Raw genomic sequence first — 19,653 nt, 5'->3', positions numbered from 1 at the left:
ATCAAAATCATTTCACTGTAAAGAAGTTTAGACATGAGGTGCGTCAAAGAAGAAAATGCATCACCGAGAGCAGAGGGGGGTCTATAACAGCCAGTCACAGTTATAGAAAGACCCTTAGAAACCTCAATATTCAAAGCAAGAAATTCCAACTGTTTACAAATAGTTTCAGACTTTGCCACACTTACAGGGAATTTCGTTTTTACATATAGCCACACCCCCACCTTTCTTAACCCGATCAGTGTGATAAACATTGTAACCAGTTATACAAATATCCGTATCAAGAACAGACTTGCTGAGCCAGGTTTCAGAAAACACAATTATATCAGCATCAGTTGATTTAGCCCAAATCCTAACCCCATCCATTTTTGACAACAGGCTGCGTACATTTAAATGAAAAATACCAAGACCAGATCTTGATTTAAAATCAGAGGGGGTTTGGAGACATTGCATATCAGGGCCAGGGTTAGGCTGCACGTTACCTGATATCAACAATAGAAGAATAACTAGGCACCTCTGTTTAATAACTTTGCACGGATTCTCTTTTTTATGAGACCTACTGCAAGCGAAGTCTACAAGTGAGTTTCCAGACAATACAAAACAGTAATTTAAAACCATTAGACTTTGGTAGTGACACAAATTCGTAATGTTCACATCATGCCACAAATACATCGGCACTTGGATGAGTGGAACGAGTAAAAAGGAGCGAGTTCCTGCAAACAAAATGTCCAATGGACGGGAGAGCACATTTTCAGATGTACTCACCCAGCGACAATGTTCGTTTTCTCCAGATATCGTTAAAGTCAGTGCACAAAGCAATACCACGAAAATTGTCATTTTCTCTCACAAATGTAAATAATAGAGCCCAATGAAGGTAAGGGGAGGGACAGCGTATATGTAAATCTGAATGTGAGTATTTGCACGTGTGAGTAGATTGGGTGTTGAGGTCGATTGAGAGAGCGAGTTGGGGATTGATGAGCTGCCACTGACAGCCAGACGAAGAGCGGGGGGTATGCTAGTTCTGAACGTCACATGCTAATGTAAAAAAGCTGTTTTTTGATATAAATATGAACTTGATTGAACAAAACATGCATGCATTGTGTAACATAATGTCCTAGGGTTGTCATCTGATGAAGATCATCAAAGGTTAGTGCTGCATTTAGCTGTGGTTTTGTTTTTTGTGACATTATATGCTAGCTTGAAAAATGGGTGTCTGATTATTTCTGGCTGGGTACTCTGCTGACAATCTAATGTTTTGCTTTCGTTGTAAAGCCTTTTTGAAATCGGACAGTGTGGTTAGATTAACGAGAGTCTTGTCTTTAAAATGGTGTAAAATAGTCATATGTTTGAAAAATGGAAGTTTTTCGGATTTTAGAGGAATTTGTATTTCGCGCCACGCCCATCATTGGATATTGGAGCAGGTGTTCCGGTAGCGGAACGTCTAGATGTAAGAGGTTAATGTTGTCAATTTCTATTGTAGCTGGAAACGGCTGATTTTTCTTTTAACCTCTCTGGGCTAGGTGGGACGAAATCGTCCCACCTACGCAACAGCCAGTGTAATCCCGTGGCGCGATTTTCAAATACCTTAGAAATGCTATTACTTCAATTTCTCAAACATATGACTATTTTACACCATTTTAAAGACTAGACTCTCGTTAATCTAACAACACTGTTCGATTTCAAAAAGGCTTTACAACGAAAGCAAAACATTAGATTATGTCAGCAGAGTACCCAGCCAGAAATAATCAGACAACCATTTTTCAAGCTAGCATATAATGTCACAAAAACCCAGAAGACAGCTAAATGCAGCACTAACCTTTGATCTTCATCAGATGACACTACTAGGACATTATGTTATACAATACATGCATGTTTTGTTCAATCAAGTTCATATTTATATCAAAAAACAGCTTTTTACATTAGCATGTGACGTTCAGAACTAGCATACCCCCCGCAAACCTCCGGTGAATTTACTAAATTACTCACGATAAACGTTCACAAAAAAACATAACAATTATTTTAAGAATTATAGATACAGAACTCCTTTGTGCAATCGAGGTGTCCGATTTTAAAATAGCTTTTTGGTGAAAGCACATTTTGCAATATTCTGAGTACATAGCCCAGCCATCACGGCTAGCTATTTAGACACCCACCAAGTTTAGCCCTGACCAAACTCCGATTTACTATTACAAAAGTTTGATTACCTTTGGTGTTCTTCGTCAGAATGCACTCCCAGGACTGCTACTTCAATAACAAATGTTGGTTTGGTCCAAAATAATCCATCATTATATCCAAATAGCGGCGTTTTGTTCGTGCGTTCAAGACACTATCCGAAGTGTAAATAAGGGTCACGAGCATGGCGCAATTCGTGACAAAAAATGTCTAAATATTCCATTACCGTACTTCGAAGCATGTCAACCGCTGTTTAAAATCCATTTTTATGTCATTTTTCTCGTAAAAAAGCGATAATATTCCGACCGGGAATCTGCATTTAGGTTAACAGACGAAAGAAAACAAAGCATGAGGTCGACTCGGGCACGCGCCTGAGTCTCACAGTACTGTAACCAGCCACTACCCAAACGCGCTACTTTTTTTCAACCAGAGCCTGCAAAGCCACAATTCAGCTTTTTGCCGCCTTCTGAGAGCCCATGGGAGCCGTAGGAAGTGTCACGTAACAGCAGAGATCCTCTGTAATGGATAGAGATAATCAAGAAGGGCAAGAAATTGTCAGACAGGGCACTTCCTGTACAGAATCTTCTCACGTTTTGGCCTGCCAAATGAGTTCTGTTATACTCACAGACACCATTCAAACAGTTTTAGAAACTTTGGAGTGTTTTCTATCCAAAGCTAATAATTATATGCATATTCTAGTTTCTGGGCAGGAGTAGTAACCAGATTAAATCGGGTACGTTTTTTTATTCGGCCGTGTCAATACTGCCCCCTAGCCCTAACAGGTTAACCTCTATGGGACCCCTTCCCGTTCTTATCCCGTTAACCTCTTGGGGCTATGTGGGACGCTAGCGTGCCACCCGTGGTGCACCCTATCAACAGCAGGTGCATTTCAAGAGCGGCAAATTTGAAACCAAATAAATGTCAAAATTCAAATTTTTCAAACATACAACTATCTTACACTCTTTGAAAGATAAACATCTCCTTAATCTAACCACGTTGTCCGATTTCAAAAAGGTTTTACGGCGAAAGCATAAAGTTAGATTATGTTAGGAGAGTACATTGACAATAGCTGTGTGTAATGTTTTGTCAATTCAAAGACAGGCGTCACCAAAACCATAAAATCAGCTAAAGATATGCACTAACCTTTGACAATCTCCATCAGATGACACTCCTAGGACATTATGTTAGACAATACATGCATGTTTAGTTCTATCAAGTTCATATTTATATCCAAAAACAGCGTTTTACTATGGCGTTGATGTTCAGGAAATCGTTTCCCTCCAATAACCGGCAGTCAAGTCAGCACAACAAATTAAATAATTAATATTAGAAAACATTGGTAAAATATTATATTGTCATTTAAAGAATTATAGATTTACATCTCTTGAACGCAATCGACTTGCCAGATTTAAAAATAACCTTACTGGGAAATCACACTTTGCAATAATCTGAGCACTGCGCCCAGAAAAATACGCTTTGCGATACAGACTAACCGCCATGTTGGATGAAATACTATGTAAATAATCCATTAACTTTGATTCTCTTCATCAGATGTCACTTCCAGGAATCCCAGGTCCATTACGAATGTAGTTTTGTTCAAAAAAGCTCATCATTTATGTCCAAAAAGCTCCGTGTTGTTAGCACATGATCTAAGCCCGCCGGACTTCATTTCATGAACGAGGGGAAAAAATATATTTCCGTTCGTTCAAACATGTCAAACGTTGTATAGCATAAATCATTAGTGCCTTTTTTAACCAGAACATGAATAATATTCAAGGTGGACGAATGCATTCTCTTTTAAAACGTATTGGAACGAGGGTACCCAACATGACCTCGAGCGCCAGAGTCTAATCGACCATCACCGTTCCAAGGCTCTTGTTCGGTCAGATCTCACAGTAGAAGACTCAAAACACTTTGTAAAGGCTGGTGACATCTAGTGGAAGCAATAGGAAGTGCCAAAACATTAATAAGCCCCTGTGTGTTTCAATGGCATAGGCTTAAAGGTAATTCAACACATCAGGTATCCACTTCCTGTCAGAATCTCTCAGGGTTTTGCCTGCCAAATGAGTTCTGTTATACTCAGAAACCATTCAAACAGTTTTAGAAACTTTAGGGTGTTTTCTATCCATATATAATAAGTATATGCATATTCTAGTTACTGGGTAGGATTAGTAACCAGATTAAATCGGGTACGTTTTTTTATCCAGCTGTGAAAATACTGCCCCCTAGCCCCAACAGGTTAACGGGATTGAGTTTGACAACAGCCAGTGGAAAATCAGAGCGCCAAATTCAAAACCGCTAAAATCTCATAATTCCATTTTCTCAAACAATCAACTATTTTACACCATTTTAAAGATACATTTCTCTTAAATCCAACCACATTGTCCGAATTCAAAAAGGCTTTACGGCGAAAGCATAAAATTTGATTGTTAGAGTACATTGACAAAAATAATCACACAGCCATTTTCCAAGCAACTAGATGCATCACAAAAACCCAAAACACAGCTAAATGATGCACTAACCTTTGACAATCTTCATCAGATGACACTCCTAGGACATTATGTTACACAATACATGTATGTTTTGTTCGATAAAGTTCATATTTATATCCAAAAACAGCATTTTACATTGGCACGTAATGTTGAGAAATGTTTTCCCTCCAAACCTACCGGTGAATCAGCACAATGAGCACACATATCACAGAAATACTCATCAATATGTTTGATCAATATAGAAGTGTTATGCACAGAATTATAGATACACTTCTCCTAAATGTAATCGCTTTGTCAGATTTCAAAAAAGGTTCACGGCGAAAGCACAATTTGCAATAATCTGAGTACAGCCCAGAAGACACCAATAACAAGCAAACAGAAACCCGCCATCTTGGAGTTAATAAAACTAAGAAATTAAATTATAAATATTCACATACCTTTGATTATCTTCATCAGAAGGCACTCCCAGGAACCCCAGCTCCACAATAAATGTTCGATAAAGTTCATATATATACAGTGGGGCAAAAAAGTATTTAGTCAGCCACCAATTGTGCAAGTTCTCCCGCTTAAAAAGATGAGAGGCCTGTAATTTTCATCATAGGTACACTTCAACTATGACAGACAAAATGAGAAAAAAAAATCCAGAAAATCACATTGCAGGATTTTTTATGAATTTATTTGCAAATTATGGTGGAAAATAAGTATTTGGTCAATAACAAAAGTTTATCTCAATACTTTGTTATATATCCTTTGTTGGCAATGACACAGGTCAAACGTTTTCTGTAAGTCTTCACAAGGTTTTCACATATTGTTGCTGGTATTTTGGCCCATTCCTCCATGCAGATCTCCTCTAGAGCAGTGATGTTTTGGGGCTGTCGCTGGGCAACACGGACTTTCAACTCCCTCCAAAGATTTTCTATGGGGTTGAGATCTGGAGACTGGCTAGGCCACTCCAGGACCTTGAAATGCTTCTTACAAAGCCACTCCTTCGTTGCCCGGGCGGTGTGTTTGGGATCATTGTCATGCTGAAAGACCCAGCCACGTTTCATCTTCAATGCCCTTGCTGATGGAAGGAGGTTTTCACTCAAAATCTCACGATACATGGCCCCATTCATTCTTTCCTTTACACGGATCAGTCATCCTGGTCCCTTTGCAGAAAAACAGCCCCAAAGCATGATGTTTCCACCCCCATGCTTCACAGTAGGTATGGTGTTCTTTGGATGCAACTCAGCATTCTTTGTCCTCCAAACACGACGAGTTGAGTTTTTACCAAAAAGTTCTATTTTGGTTTCATCTGACCATATGACATTCTCCCAATCCTCTTCTGGATCATCCAAATGCTCTCTAGCAAACTTCAGACGGGCCTGGACATGTACTGGCTTAAGCATGGGGACACGTCTGGCACTGCAGGATTTGAGTCCCTGGCGGCGTAGTGTGTTACTGATGGTAGGCTTTGTTACTTTGGTCCCAGCTCTCTGCAGGTCATTCACTAGGTCCCCCCGTGTGGTTCTGGGATTTTTGCTCACTGTTCTTGTGATCATTTTGACCCCACGGGGTCAGATCTTGCGTGGAGCCCCAGATCGAGGGAGATTATCAGTGGTCTTGTATGTCTTCCATTTCCTAATAATTGCTCCCACAGTTGATTTCTTCAAACCAAGCTGCTTACCTATTGCAGATTCAGTCTTCCCAGCCTGGTGCAGGTCTACAATTTTGTTTCTGGTGTCCTTTGACAGCTCTTTGGTCTTGGCCATAGTGGAGTTTGGAGTGTGACTGTTTGAGGTTGTGGACAGGTGTCTTTTATACTGATAACAACTTCAAACAGGTGCCATTAATACAGGTAACGAGTGGAGGACAGAGGAGCCTCTTAAAGAAGAAGTTACAGGTCTGTGAGAGCCAGAAATCTTGCTTGTTTGTAGGTGACCAAATACTTATTTTCCACCATAATTTGCAAATAAATTCATAAAGAATCCTACAATGTGATTTTCTGGATTATTTTTTTTTCATTTTGTCTGTCATAGTTGACGTGTACCTATGATGAAAATTACAGGCCTCTCTCATCTTTTTAAGTGGGAGAACTTGCACAATTGGTGGCTGACTAAATACTTTTTTGCCCCACTGTATGTCCAAATAATCAATTTTGTTCGCGCGTTAGGTTCACTATCCAAATCCACAATGCGCATGCCTACTTAGTCCAGTCGAAAAGTCAATAAGTTATACTACAGTTTGTAGAAACATGTCAAACGATGTATAGAATCAATCTTTAGGTTGCTTTTATAATATATCTTGAATAAAATTCCAACCGGACCTATACGTTCTCTTTAGCAGTGAATATGAATCAGCTCGCTCCCAAGTCCTTGCGCGTGACTGAGCCCATGCCTTATAATGGGACACCAGTTTACCACAGCTGGTATTCCCTTCAAATTCACCAAAGAATCTTCAAACACCGTTCTAAAGACTGCTGACATCTAGTGGAAGCTTTAGGAAGTGCAAAATAAACCCTAAGTCACTGTTTGAGCTATTCTGTGATTTTGAGCCTGTAATCAAATCCACAAATGCTGATGCTCCAGATACTGCTCTAGATACAGTCAAGGCAATCACTTGAAAAAACTACAACCTCAGATTTTCAACTTCCTGCTTGACTTTTTCTCAGGTTTTTGCCTGCCATGTGAGTTCTGTTATACTCACACACCATTCAAACAGTTTTAGAAACTTCAGTGTTTTCTATCCAAATCTACTAATAATATGCATATTCTAGTTTCCTGTAGTAACCTGTTCAAATTGGGTACGTTTTTCATCCGGCCGTGAAAATACTGCCCCCTAGCCACAAGAGGTTAACCTCTATGGGCTAGGTGGGACGCTTGCGTCCCACCTACGTAACAGCCACTGGCAGCCTGTGGCGCGATTTTCAAAACCTTAAAAATCCTATTACTTCAATTTCTCAAACATATGACTATTTTACAGCTATTTAAAGACAAGACTCTCGTTAATCTAACCACACTGTCCGATTTCAAAAAGGCTTTACAACGAAAGCAAAACATTAGATTATGTCAGCAGAGTACCAAGCCAGAAATAATCAGACACCCATTTTTCAAGCCAGCATATAATGTCACCAAAACCCAGAAGACAGCTAAATGCAGCACTCACCTTTGATGATCTTCATCAGATGACAACCCTAGGACATTATGTTATACAATACATGCATGTTTTGTTCAATCAAGTTCATATTTATATCAAAAACCAGCTTTTTACATTAGCATGTGACGTTCAGAACTAGCATACCCCCCGCAAACTTCCGGGGAATTCGCTAACATTTTACTAAATTACTCACGATAAACGTTCACAAAAAGCATAACAATTATTTTAAGAATTATAGATGCAGACCTCCTCTATGCACTCGATATGTCCGATTTTAAAATAGCTTTTTGGTGAAAGCACATTTTGCAATATTCTAAGTACATAGCCCAGGCTTCACGGGCTCGCTATTTAGACACCCGGCAAGTTTAGCACTCACCATAATCATATTTACTATTATAAAAGTTTGATTACCTTTTGTTGTCTTCGTCAGAATGCACTCCCAGGACTGCTACTTCAATAACAAATGTTGGTTTGGTCCAAAATAATCCATCGTTATATCCGAATAGCGGCGGTTTGTTCGTGCGTTCCAGACACTATCCGAAATGGTAAAGAAGTGTCGCGTGCATGGCGCAATTCGTGACAATAAAATTCTAAATATTCCATTACCGTACTTCGAAGCATGTCAACCGCTGTTTAAAATCAATTTTTACGCCATTTTTCTCGTAGAAAAGCGATAATATTCCGACAGGGAATCTCCTTTTCGGCAAACAGAGGAAAAAATCACAAAGGCGGGGGCGGTCGGGTCACGCGCATAAGCCCAGAGTCCCTTGATCGGCCACTTGAGAAAGGCGATAATGTGTTTCAGCCTGGGGCTGGAATGACGACATTCTGTTTTTTCCCGGGCTCTGAGCGCCTATGGACGACGTGGGAAGTGTCACGTTAGAGCAGAGATCCTTAGTAAAAGATAGAGATGGAAAAGAAGTTCAAGAAATGGTCAGACAGGCCACTTCCTGTAAAGGAATCGCTCAGGTTTTGACCTGCCATTTGAGTTCTGTTATACTCACAGACACCATTCAAACAGTTTTAGAAACTTTAGGGTGTTTTCTATCCATATGTAATACATATATGCATATTCTAGTTACTGGGTAGGAGTGGTAACCAGATTAAATCGGGTATGTTTTTTATCTAGCCGTGTCAATACTGCCCCCTAGCCCTAACAGGTTAATGGAATACCTACATAGGCGTACAGAGGCCCATTATCAGCAACCATCACTCCTGTGTTCCAATGGCACGTTGTGGTAGGTAATCCAAGTTTATCATTTTAAAAGGCTCATTGATCATTAGAAACTGTTTGCAATTATGTTAGCACAGCTGAAAACTGTTGTCCTGATTTTAAAGAAGCAATAAAACTGGCCTTCTTTAGACTAGTTGAGTATCTGGAGCATCAGCATTTGTGGGTTTGATTACAGGCTCAAAATCACAGAATAGCTCAAACTGTCTCTAACCAGAATAGGAGTGGGAGGCCCCGGTGCACAACTGAGCAGGAGGACAACTACATTAGTGTCTAGTTTGAGAAACAGACGCCTCACAAGTCCTCAACTGGCAGCTTCATTAAATTAAATAGTACCTGTAAAACACCAAGATTTTTTTTATTTTTTTTTCCGGGGACAGCCATAGTGTATAAACTGTGTGTGTTTAGGTGCTGATCAAGCAGGAGATTCAGAGGAAGAGTGGTTATGCCATCCAGGTTGATGAGGAGCACCTAAGAGTGCAGCTGGACACCATCCAGTGTGAACTCAACGCCCCCACGCAGTTCAAGGTAAGTTCACTGCAACATCTGGTTATTCCATACAAACGCTGGCACTCCGCCATGCCCTACGTAACTATACTAAAAGCTGACTTTTAACTGCAACTCTGGACACCCCACCTATTTACATTTTGGTCATTTAGGAGACGCTCTTCTAATCCAAAGCGATTTACAGGTGCAATTAGGGTTAAATGCCTTGCTCAAGGGCACATCGGCAGATTTTTCACCTAGTCTGCTCAGGAACTCAGCGACATTTCTGTTACTGGCCCAATGCTCTTAACTGCTATGCTACCTGTCGCCTCTCACTGATTCAGATTTTACGACCCTGCTCTTTTCTTATTGGATGTACAGTATTTCTCATGTAATTTGAAGACCATGTCTATAAAATGTACTTGAAATGGTTATTGCTCTATTAGGGGCGTCTGAACGAGCTGATGTCTCAGATCCGGATGCAGAACCACTTTGGGGCGGTGCGCGCAGAGGAACGATATAGTGTGGACGGAGACCTTCTCAGAGAGATCAGACAGGTGAGACTGTTAAAATTCTATTTCTATGGGCAGGACATACTGAATGTATATGTTTACGCAAATTATGGAAGTGTTTTGTCTGTCTGCTTACAGATGTGTGTGTGGTCTGCCGTTAGTCCGTCAGTAGTTCTAAGTGTCTTTGTGTGTGTGGTTGGTCAGTATTGCTTACTGAGTGTCTCTCCGTTCTCCTCTCCACAGCACCTGAAGCAGCAGCAGGAGGGTCTGAGTCAGCTGATCAGTGTGATCAAAGACGACGTGGAAGACATCAAACTGATAGAACATGGCCTCTTGGACAGACTCGGCTGACCTCAAAGGTCCTCCCAGGCCCCACATGGCCCTGAATCTCTCTCTCACTGCTGACAAACGTTAAAGGGACATGCCTCTTCTTAGCAAGGCATATATCTGTATTTTCTATGGTTTGTCTGTCTCCTACTCCGAGGTGCTTTCTCACACAGATTAATCCTTGTCCTGGACTAATGGCTCAATGGTGAATCTCAATCAAAAATGCTTTTTAGTCCAGGACTAGGCATCATTTTTGACTTGGAAACTGCCCCTAAAACCCCCAGATATCTAAACTGTCACACTGTCTGGTGGACAGCCAGTAAAATGTGACTGTTTGATGATTTGGTGTGATATTCGAGTGCGATATTCAACACATTGTAAATAAATACGCCTTTTATTACTGCTTTAGTAATATTTTATATGATGGAATAAGAATTATACACAAGCCCAACATGGTTTAATAAAATGTCATTGAGAAGCCTTTTTCAACATGACTCTCCTGTGTTTGGATCTCTTTCTTACCCAAGTGTAACCGGCGTAAGTGCTAGCTCAGCTTCCTCCCTCAATCTGCCTCTGACTGGGCTTGAACCAGGTTCCTCTGTCTCCCATGAATGCCCGCTTGACAACATACAAACCAGTTGTTACACTGAAAAGGATCTGATTCAATGGCAACATTTTAGTCTGGGTAAGTTTATCCGGTACAGTCTTAATCCGTTACATAGGCATTATTTCTAAAACGAATGCTTTGCAAATCCATATCATGTGTTCTTTCTGCGTCTCTCACTTAAACTGTACAGCCATTGGCTAGTCATTGTGTATCTATAGAATCAATATTCCCTTAGGTCATAATATTATGGTCACCTATTGAGAGAGGCCTGTATGAATAAGCAAGTATGCCCCAAAATCATTTCAATCTTGTCCTTTTTTCTGATGTTGCATCTTTTCTCATTGTCTCTCAATATGTCTTTTGGAGATGCTGGTAATGGGTCCATTGATTGGAATGAGTAGATTCCCAGTTTGTAGTATATTTTCTCTAGAAGTGGGTATCAGAGAAAAATAAATAAACTCAAACTCGAGAGGTTCATCCCCCTCCCTTTTCACTAGCATTCATGTAGTCCCTCCCCACAGCATGGTGGAGCACCATGAGGCTGGCAAGCAAGACTACTGTTCATGTGGCAGCAGGTCGCTGGAAGCCCTCGTCCGATCATGCTGTTGACCCTCTCCAGGGCTAGGCCATTGATTTGAATGAGTAGATTCCAGTTTGTAGTAATATATTTACTGTTGAAGATGTGTGTCAGTGGGGGTCACGTTCATTCTGCAGTAGGTCTCCTCCCACTAGCCGGAAGGCCTCCATGAACTCGTTGATGTCAATGCTGCCGTCTTTGTTGAAGTCGATGGAGACGGCCAGGTCGCTGATGGCCTCGTCACTGATCTCTGTCTGCAGATGGGAACTAAGCAGCTTCCACGTCTGACGGAACTCTTCAAACGATATCAGACCTGGGAGACAATGAAATAGAATAGTGCTTTGTATTTTAGATCATGGGCTCTATTCAATCTGCATCATGGAATATCAGCATTAAAGCGTGATTGACATTTAAATGCAATGTTATGCGGTGTAAACCGTGAATGCAATATGTCGACTCAATCGGGAATGACCTTTACATTGCTATTGTGGAATCTGGTTGCTTCAGCTTTACATAATTGAATAGAAATGTGTCTCTCCCCCCCATGACCACACATTATTTAATCTGTAGCGCACCAGAATAATTTTAGGGGTCTTTGAGTGAAAGACGGTGGCAATCTGCTGTTTTAAAACCTGGCTTCATATGGTATTTCATATGGTTATTTCACATGTAAGATACATAGCCCACAGATCAGACAAGGAAAAATAAAGTACATCAGGTCTATGTGTTCTGATGTGTGCCTGTGTAACAGTTCGATTCGTAACCTCACTCCCCAGCTTGAAATGTCTCTAGTTGCCCTATCGATTCACTAGCTTTTCTATAGTGTAATTGGTCAAGGGATGCGATCACGTGTTAACGCAAGACAGAGGATCTGAGATCGAGTACCACCAGTGTGGTCTTTTAGGAAAGAAAAGATAGCCTACTGTAGGTTGTCATTGTAATTAAGAATTTCTTAACTGACTTGCCTAGTTAAATACTGTTAAGCAAGCACAACGTCTGTTACACGTGTGTCTGTTGTTCCTGTAGGTGTCCTATGCTGGTGACACGTTCAATTAATCTCTTTGTTTTCAATGGAACATCATATTCAGCTTGTTACTAATAAGCTCTCTGTATGTTATGACAGAGGGGCCTGAGAGGCTTGAGAAAGGTCATGTTTGTAAAACACAACAGGGCAGGTATCTGGGCCAAGCTGATTATTTACCCACCTGAGTTGTCTGTGTCTATGATCCTGAAGATGGTCTCCAGGTTGGAGTGGTGCTTATACATGGTCTCAAGCAGACTGGCATTCGAGAGCTGGTAGGTAAAAGGCAGTGACCAGGAATATTGTTAGGTGCTTGTTTGCTTTTTTTGTGTGTGTGTGTGCGTATGTATGTTTATGTTTGTGTGTTAGTAAACCTCACCTCTGTGTTGGGCTCGGTGATGGCCAGTTCTCTGAACCAGAGATGATAGTCCAGCATGCCATCCAGAGTGTCTCCCACTAGCTGAGACCGCAGCACCCTCCAGGGTAGACCCAGCCTCAACACAGCCTCCATGGCACAGGCCCAGTGGCCCAGAGAGATCAGCCCTGAGAGACCACACCACACAGCCATTACAGAGACCATGCAGCAGTCACACAGGCAGCCTCAAACTACTACGCTAACCCTTCAGGGTAAACCCAGTCTCAACACAGCCACAGAGAGATCAGCCCTGGGAGAGAGACCAGACCATGCAGTGATCACACAGATAAACATTAAACACTGACAGACTTTTTACTGTATAGAGAACTTTTATCTATATCCTATACTGGGCCATAAAGACACTTAATCATCACAGAGAGAGACGTAATAAAACATGATTTGATGTTGACACCATTTAGTGTACATTTGGAACCTTTATGATAGGATTTTAAGACTGCTAAATATACTGTAGTCACTAGATGGTGATGAATAGTAGTCAACATTATATAATGTATTCACTAATGTACTAAGGGGAACAGAGGTTCCTGGTAGTTGTGATATGAGTGAAACGGTGAGTGTGTGGTTCAGTACCTGTATTTTCCGGGTCGTATTCTTGAAAAGAACTGATAAGGTCTGACTTATGTGCAAACAGCTTTTCCCTCAAAGCCCTGAGAGCTGAACGCTCAGTCCGCCCAACACTGAAAACACAAGGCATCAACCACATCACACACAGTGGATAATCTGTCTGAGGTATGCAAGGAATTCACTGCAGGGTTTTTAGTGAAGCACAGTATGTGTGAGATGTCAGACATATCATACACATCTGAGGTAATCTTCTTTTAGTCTGATATTCAATTGTTCAGAGTGCCATTTCATGACCACACAGATGACACATTGATGACACAATGGTTGCGTTTACACAGGCAGTCCAACTCTGATCTTTTTCCCCAATTTTTGGCAAAAGAGCAGATCTGATTGGTCAAAATACTGATTAGTGGGGAAAAATATCAGAATTGGGCTGCCTGTGTCCCAGAGTCATTTAAGCATCTATCTATGGCTCGTGTGACCTGTGCTACCTTTGTCTCAGTGTGAGCGCCCTGGTAGCCCTGTTGGCCTGGTACTGGATGAAGTGAGGCACCAGGTCAGGACCCATCCTGATGTACGCTCCTCTGTTGCTTCCCACCTCATAGTAGTTAGATGCAGAAAATATGGTTAGGACCTAGAGAAAGAGAAAGAACAAGCATTATTGAAAGGTTCTATTTTGCTTTAGATCTCAAAGCTATTTTGCCTACTCTTAGAGGATTTTATCAAACACTCACACCGTTTGTATTCCTTTTTTATTTCAAATAGATGGCTGCAATAAAAACATTTTGCTACAGTTTATTGCATATTTCATTCTCTTTTGATTGTGCCATGTCTGTGGCCTTCCTCACCCTGCGGTTGTGGCAGAACTCGTAGCCCTCTTGCTTGCACTCATGTGAGCGTATGAGCAGCGTGAGGTTGTGACGTCGCAGGACCTCTTCTGTCACGTCAGGACCCCAGTAACATCCTCCACCTCGCACATCGTTGGGGACACAGCCATCCTGGGGCATGGGGTCACTCCATAGCATGTCTACAATCTGCAGCCCAGACAGACAACACCAGGGTGTAGTTACTAGTTAACACCACCACTAGGGAGATGGCCTTTCACTGGTTCTGTAGACTAACAATGTCTACCCAAATCAGTCTATCTCTTGCTTTCAATCATCTTTGCTATTCTTCAAAATAAAGGTAGAACTCATATCAATTCCACCCCATAATATAAACAAACGTCAGCCTTTAACTCCATCAGCTCCTGCTATCCTAATCCTTTCACCCCAATATGGATAATCCTCCTAAAACATCACCAACTGTTATTTTGTCTTTAATCCTACTCTAACAAATATATGTGATGTAAATAGTGTATGATCTCAGTTACCTGTTTCCACTCGTCCCCGTATGACTCCAGCAGCTCTCCAGAGTCTGGGTCAGAGTCAGAGTTAGCCAGTGAGTTACGGAGGTCTCCGTAGGACTGGCTAAGTCCGGCCTGCCTGCGTCTCTCCTTCAGCTCCTCTTCTACAGAGCAGGTCACCCTGTTGTTCAGGCCCTGCAGGGAGCGACGCTGGACCTCATGCCTGCTCCCCGTGCTGCTGCTGTGGGTCAGGGAGTGGACCCGGCGCCTGCTGCTGTCCACAGGCTTGGAGGTTGGGTCATCGTCTTCTAGATCGGAGTCAATCATACCTGACCTGTTTTGCCTCGTCCTCTTGGGAGGCCGGAGAGCTGAAACATACTACAGATACAAGTATTGTCATGATCCATTCTACAGTGAGCAATGCTGTACTTAGCACAGACATTATTAAACAATGAGAAAAGTGATCTGGGCATGCAATCAACTTAAGCTTCTCAACCAAGGAGGTCCACTATATATTTAGGTTTGCGATATTTAGGGACCCACTACTTTGGGGTGTTCATTACACCTGTCTATACTAAGGCTAGAATAGACTAAGATGAATCATCAATTAGTGTCTAATTGATGCTCAGCTACATTTAAGTAATGTGGGTGAACTAAAGGGAAGGGTTCTGTGAGGTTATACTTTGTTACAGGTGAACTATTCCATTAAGTGAGGTGTTAGTGAGGTTTACTTTATGTCTGTCCACTCTGGATATGAGATGAAGGTCTGTGGTGTCTGAGATACCGCCGTGCAGAACCAACACCTTGTGGTCAATTACTGTCGCCAGGGGCAACCAGCTAAAGATCTTCTGGAGAAGCTTTAGAATCTTCTTGCCATGAAGCTAAGCACAAGTCAAGCGACAACAATGTCGATCAGAATATTACTTATTATGCATACGTTAGTATAAGATTCAACATGTCAGCGTCATTGATTATGTTGAAAACTATAAGGCCTGTGCAGTAACCTGTGTAGTGCTATTTTTTCCTTTTGGGATCCACACTATTAACACATCAAATACAGTAGGTCTTTAATCAAGAACTAAGTGGATGTGGATGGTGTTATCTACCAACAGTTTATCCACTAGCTACTGTAAGCATTTAACCTAAAACAAACAGGTATTCCTGACTAACTGGGTCAGTGTGCTGGCTATTTAAGACTGACTGACTGACCCATGTACACAAACACATAAAGATAGAGAGGAAGAGGAAGAGAAAGAGAGTCACAAAGAGTCACACAGTTGACGGAGAGAAAGATCCTGTAATCTCCTTAGTCAAGAGGGAGAGTGACCCACATTGCACACTGAAATAGATAGGCTTGATATAAGTGGACTCTGATCACTGGTTAACATAATACTCAGGAAGATTAGATGATTCTGATTAGCAGAATAAATTACCTATGATGTGGTTTATCCATATCAAATAAATAGGACTGCTCTGGGAAAATCATAGTTTTTTTTAAACACTTGGTTAGGGGCAGAGGCAAAGCACTTTGAACAATTATCCAATGTTATAGAATGACACAAGGTGAGACCTACCCTGTATTTTCCAAGCACCTCTTTGGTGAAGCCATATCTGGGGGAAAAGAAAAGTGTGTTGAATTATGTTTCTACTGGGGAATACCAGAGAAGAAAGGATTATTTGTATTTGTATTTATTATGGATCCCCGTTAGCTGCTGCTAAGGCAGAAACTACTCTTCCTGGGGTCCAGCAACATAAGACAGTACATACAGTTTAAAATACTACATGACATTACTTTTCATAACACCTTACCCAGCACATTCAGGCCACCACTCCATCACCACATATTTACAATACAACATCCAGGTGCACGAGTGTAGAGTGCGTGTCTTATCATGTGTCTGTGCCTATGTGTATCTCTTCACAGTCCCGCTGTTCCATAAGGTGTATTTTATCTGTTTTTAAATACAATTCTACTGCTTGCATTAGTTACCTGATGTGGAATAGAGTTCCATGTAGCCATGGCTCTATGTGCACCTCCCATATTCTGTTCTTGACTCTGGGATTGTGAAGAGACCTTTGGTGGCATGTCTTGTGGGGTATGCATGGGTGTCCGAGCTGTGTGCTAGTAGTTTTAACAGACACCTCGGTGCATTCAGCATGTCAACACTTCTTACAAAAATAAGTAGAGCTGTTCTGCCCTGTTTGCCAATCGGTTATGTAGCCAGACTTATTTGCCGTTCCTTTTTCCTCAGTTACTAATAAGCATGACATTTTTCAATTTCTCAACAATCCACAGGGATTTAACAGTTTTTACTGTCATTTTCTTAATGGGTGCATGCTTATTAGTAACTGAGATAAGCAACTTCATAAATGTGTCAATTGCAGCATCTGGCTGCTCTTCAGACCAACAGACCAACAAATATTATTTACATCAACAACATAGGAATCACTACAAAACATATTGTATGACCTCTTATACACTATATTAGGCCCAGCCTTCGGAACTTTGGTTTTCCTAGATATGGCTACTGTAGTGTGATCACTTGTTCTGAATGTAAACGGCAACACCTCCACCTTTGGCATTTCTGTATTTTCTGTAGATGTTATAACCATGTATTGCTACCACTGTATCATCAAAGTATTATCTAAGTAAACTTCAGAATTGTCAGAATAGGAATGTCATCTACATATGTTATTTTTAGCACTGCTTGACTGTTTTCAAAACTTTACTGGGAAGCTTAGCAGAAGTAGACATGTTCATGTTATGTATGTTAGTGCAGGGATTATACTGTACATACAGTATGTCTGATAGTACCTCAGGTTAACGATATGATCCTCGTGGTTGCCTCTGTTCAGATGGACATCATTAGGATAGACCAGGAGAAAGGAAAACAGGATGAGGAGGATCTCCAGGGAATCTTTTCCTCGATCCACAAAGTCTCCATTGAAGACATAAGGCTTCTCAGACGATGGTAAACCATTCTGATCAGGATAGGCAAGCACATGTCAAATACTTCTTCAAGAAAGCTTCAATTAGTTTGCATTGATTATGAATGAGAACCATGTCATGTGAATTGTGATGTGGTGCATTGACAAAAAAGTGGCATCCACCTTGTAGAAGACCAACAAAAGATCCTCAAGATGCCCATGTAAGTCTCCTGTTGGGAGGGAGAGGGTTTACCAGTGAGTGACAAGTTGGTAAAACATAAGAAGCAATAAAGCTATACAACCAGTGAATTGTTTAAAAGCCTGATGTGTGGTTATGTTTCTACCACAGATGGTGATCTCCTTGCTGTGGCAGGTGGAGATCTGACTGATGTTGGGGAGGATCCTCAGCAGCCTCCAGGTCTCCCCAAGGAGCTGAAGGACATAGCGAGAATGGAGCTGCTACTGGGAAAAACAGACAGAGAAGAACAGAACGCTTGAGGGAAAACGAGAAGTGAGAGGAAAGTCGTTAGTAGAAAGTCAACAACAGAGGGCAGTCAGCAGAGAAAACTAGCATAATGGCAAGCCTCTGCCCAACAGTTGGTGGTAGAATGGATGTTTGGCACATGGAGGCCGCTTATGGCCCTGCCTACCCTTGCTTGCTGGATCACTTGTGAGTAGGAATACCTACTTGTTTGTTCTTGAAGGCCTCCACCAGCTCAGCTGCATTGGAACATGTTATGGGGAAAGAGAGGTGGGGACCAGAGTACAGCTCTGGTACCTCAATGCTCTTGTAGCAGAAGTACCTCTCCCAATCTACATTACGGCAGATGTTGTTCTCACGGAAGATGTGTGAGATCAGGTTCCCTAAGATGGAGATAGGACACAGGTTTTTCAGAGGACGTACTGTACGGTAATTAGTCAAATGAGCTAATGGGAGGAAAGCTGGGCTGCATCCCCAATGGCAATCTAGCATTCACTATGTTGTGCACTACTTTTGACCAGAGCCCATAGGTAGTGCACTATATGGAGAATAGGGTGCCATTTGGGACACATCCCTAATCTCGTACACCTGACTTCTTCACCTATAGCATGGGGATGAGGTGAGAGGATAGCTTACGCTCACTGCTGGCTGGAGTGAAGTGATCCATGAGGTAGCCAAAGAAGTTGTAGAGCTGAGATAAAGAAGTCGAAGAAATAGAAGAACAAGAAGAAGAAGAAGAAAATACATAATTGATTCAATTCTATTTGAAAAAAAACCTAAAAGAATCACATGGTGTCATATGAATGTGTAGTTTTCGAGCAATGCTAGGTATGTCTGTTGTCCCACCTTAATCTGATCCTGCTCTCCTGCGTACTCGATGGACTGGAAGATGTTCCAGGTGCACCTGCGTCTCATCTCCAGCCGTGCCACGTACTGACGGTACCAACGTTGGATCAGGAGAGCTGCCCTCATTGCTGGGGGAAAGAGTAGCGTCGGGAGAGAGCATATTACAACACATAGGCACTTACAGTATGTGATCCCTGTGGGACTTGAACTCACAACCCTCTCATTGCTATCGCGATCCCATTACCAAAAGAACACACAGGTTTACCGTGCAAATGTAGCTAGTTATCATTATGGGACCTACTGTATCTTTAGTTGTTTCACTTCAGTTAAAAAAAGCAGTATTACAACTATTTGTAGCTTGTCTGAGTGTCTGATACCCGTCTGAAGAGTTCTACAGCTATTCTTAGCTTGTCTGATGATAATGTTAACGGTAACTACTGGAACACTCAGTCATAGATTACAAATTCAGATCCTCCAATACCCCATAATGATCTGT

At 41.6% G+C, this 19,653-nt stretch overlaps 2 protein-coding genes across 5 annotated transcripts in view; one reads left to right on the top strand and one right to left on the bottom strand.

Moving 5' to 3' along the window:
* The window catches only part of nup54 (nucleoporin 54), a 34,328-nt gene extending 23,482 nt beyond the window's left edge, over nucleotides 1–10,846 (top strand). For all 4 annotated transcript variants that reach the window (XM_014123257.3, XM_014123250.3, XM_014123267.3 and 1 more), the window contains 3 exon segments: nucleotides 9,436–9,555; nucleotides 9,960–10,070; nucleotides 10,269–10,846. In XM_014123257.3, coding sequence (XP_013978732.1) covers nucleotides 9,436–9,555; nucleotides 9,960–10,070; nucleotides 10,269–10,376 — 339 coding nt within the window. In that variant the 3' untranslated portion in view covers nucleotides 10,377–10,846.
* A 121-nt stretch (nucleotides 10,847–10,967) lies between these two features.
* Nucleotides 10,968–19,315, bottom strand: LOC106560689 (serine/threonine-protein phosphatase with EF-hands 2). Its single transcript, XM_014123823.3, has 15 exons — nucleotides 19,158–19,315; nucleotides 18,948–19,002; nucleotides 18,519–18,694; nucleotides 18,175–18,289; nucleotides 18,014–18,060; nucleotides 17,718–17,884; nucleotides 16,477–16,513; nucleotides 15,634–15,783; nucleotides 14,930–15,280; nucleotides 14,406–14,591; nucleotides 14,049–14,191; nucleotides 13,564–13,670; nucleotides 12,937–13,100; nucleotides 12,742–12,829; nucleotides 10,968–11,849 (listed from the first exon to the last, which is right to left on the bottom strand). Exons 1-15 carry the CDS (start codon nucleotides 19,281–19,283, stop codon nucleotides 11,647–11,649), a joined length of 2,115 nt encoding a protein of 704 aa, XP_013979298.2. The 5' UTR covers nucleotides 19,284–19,315; the 3' UTR covers nucleotides 10,968–11,646.
* Nucleotides 19,316–19,653: the final 338 nt, after the last annotated feature.

This window comes from Salmo salar, chromosome 01, assembly GCF_965601325.2.
Source record: "Salmo salar chromosome 01, fSalSal1, whole genome shotgun sequence".
NCBI lineage: Eukaryota > Metazoa > Chordata > Actinopteri > Salmoniformes > Salmonidae > Salmo > Salmo salar.
The sequence above is the reverse complement of the archived record's forward strand: the minus strand, read 5'-3'. Positions and strand labels throughout refer to the sequence as shown.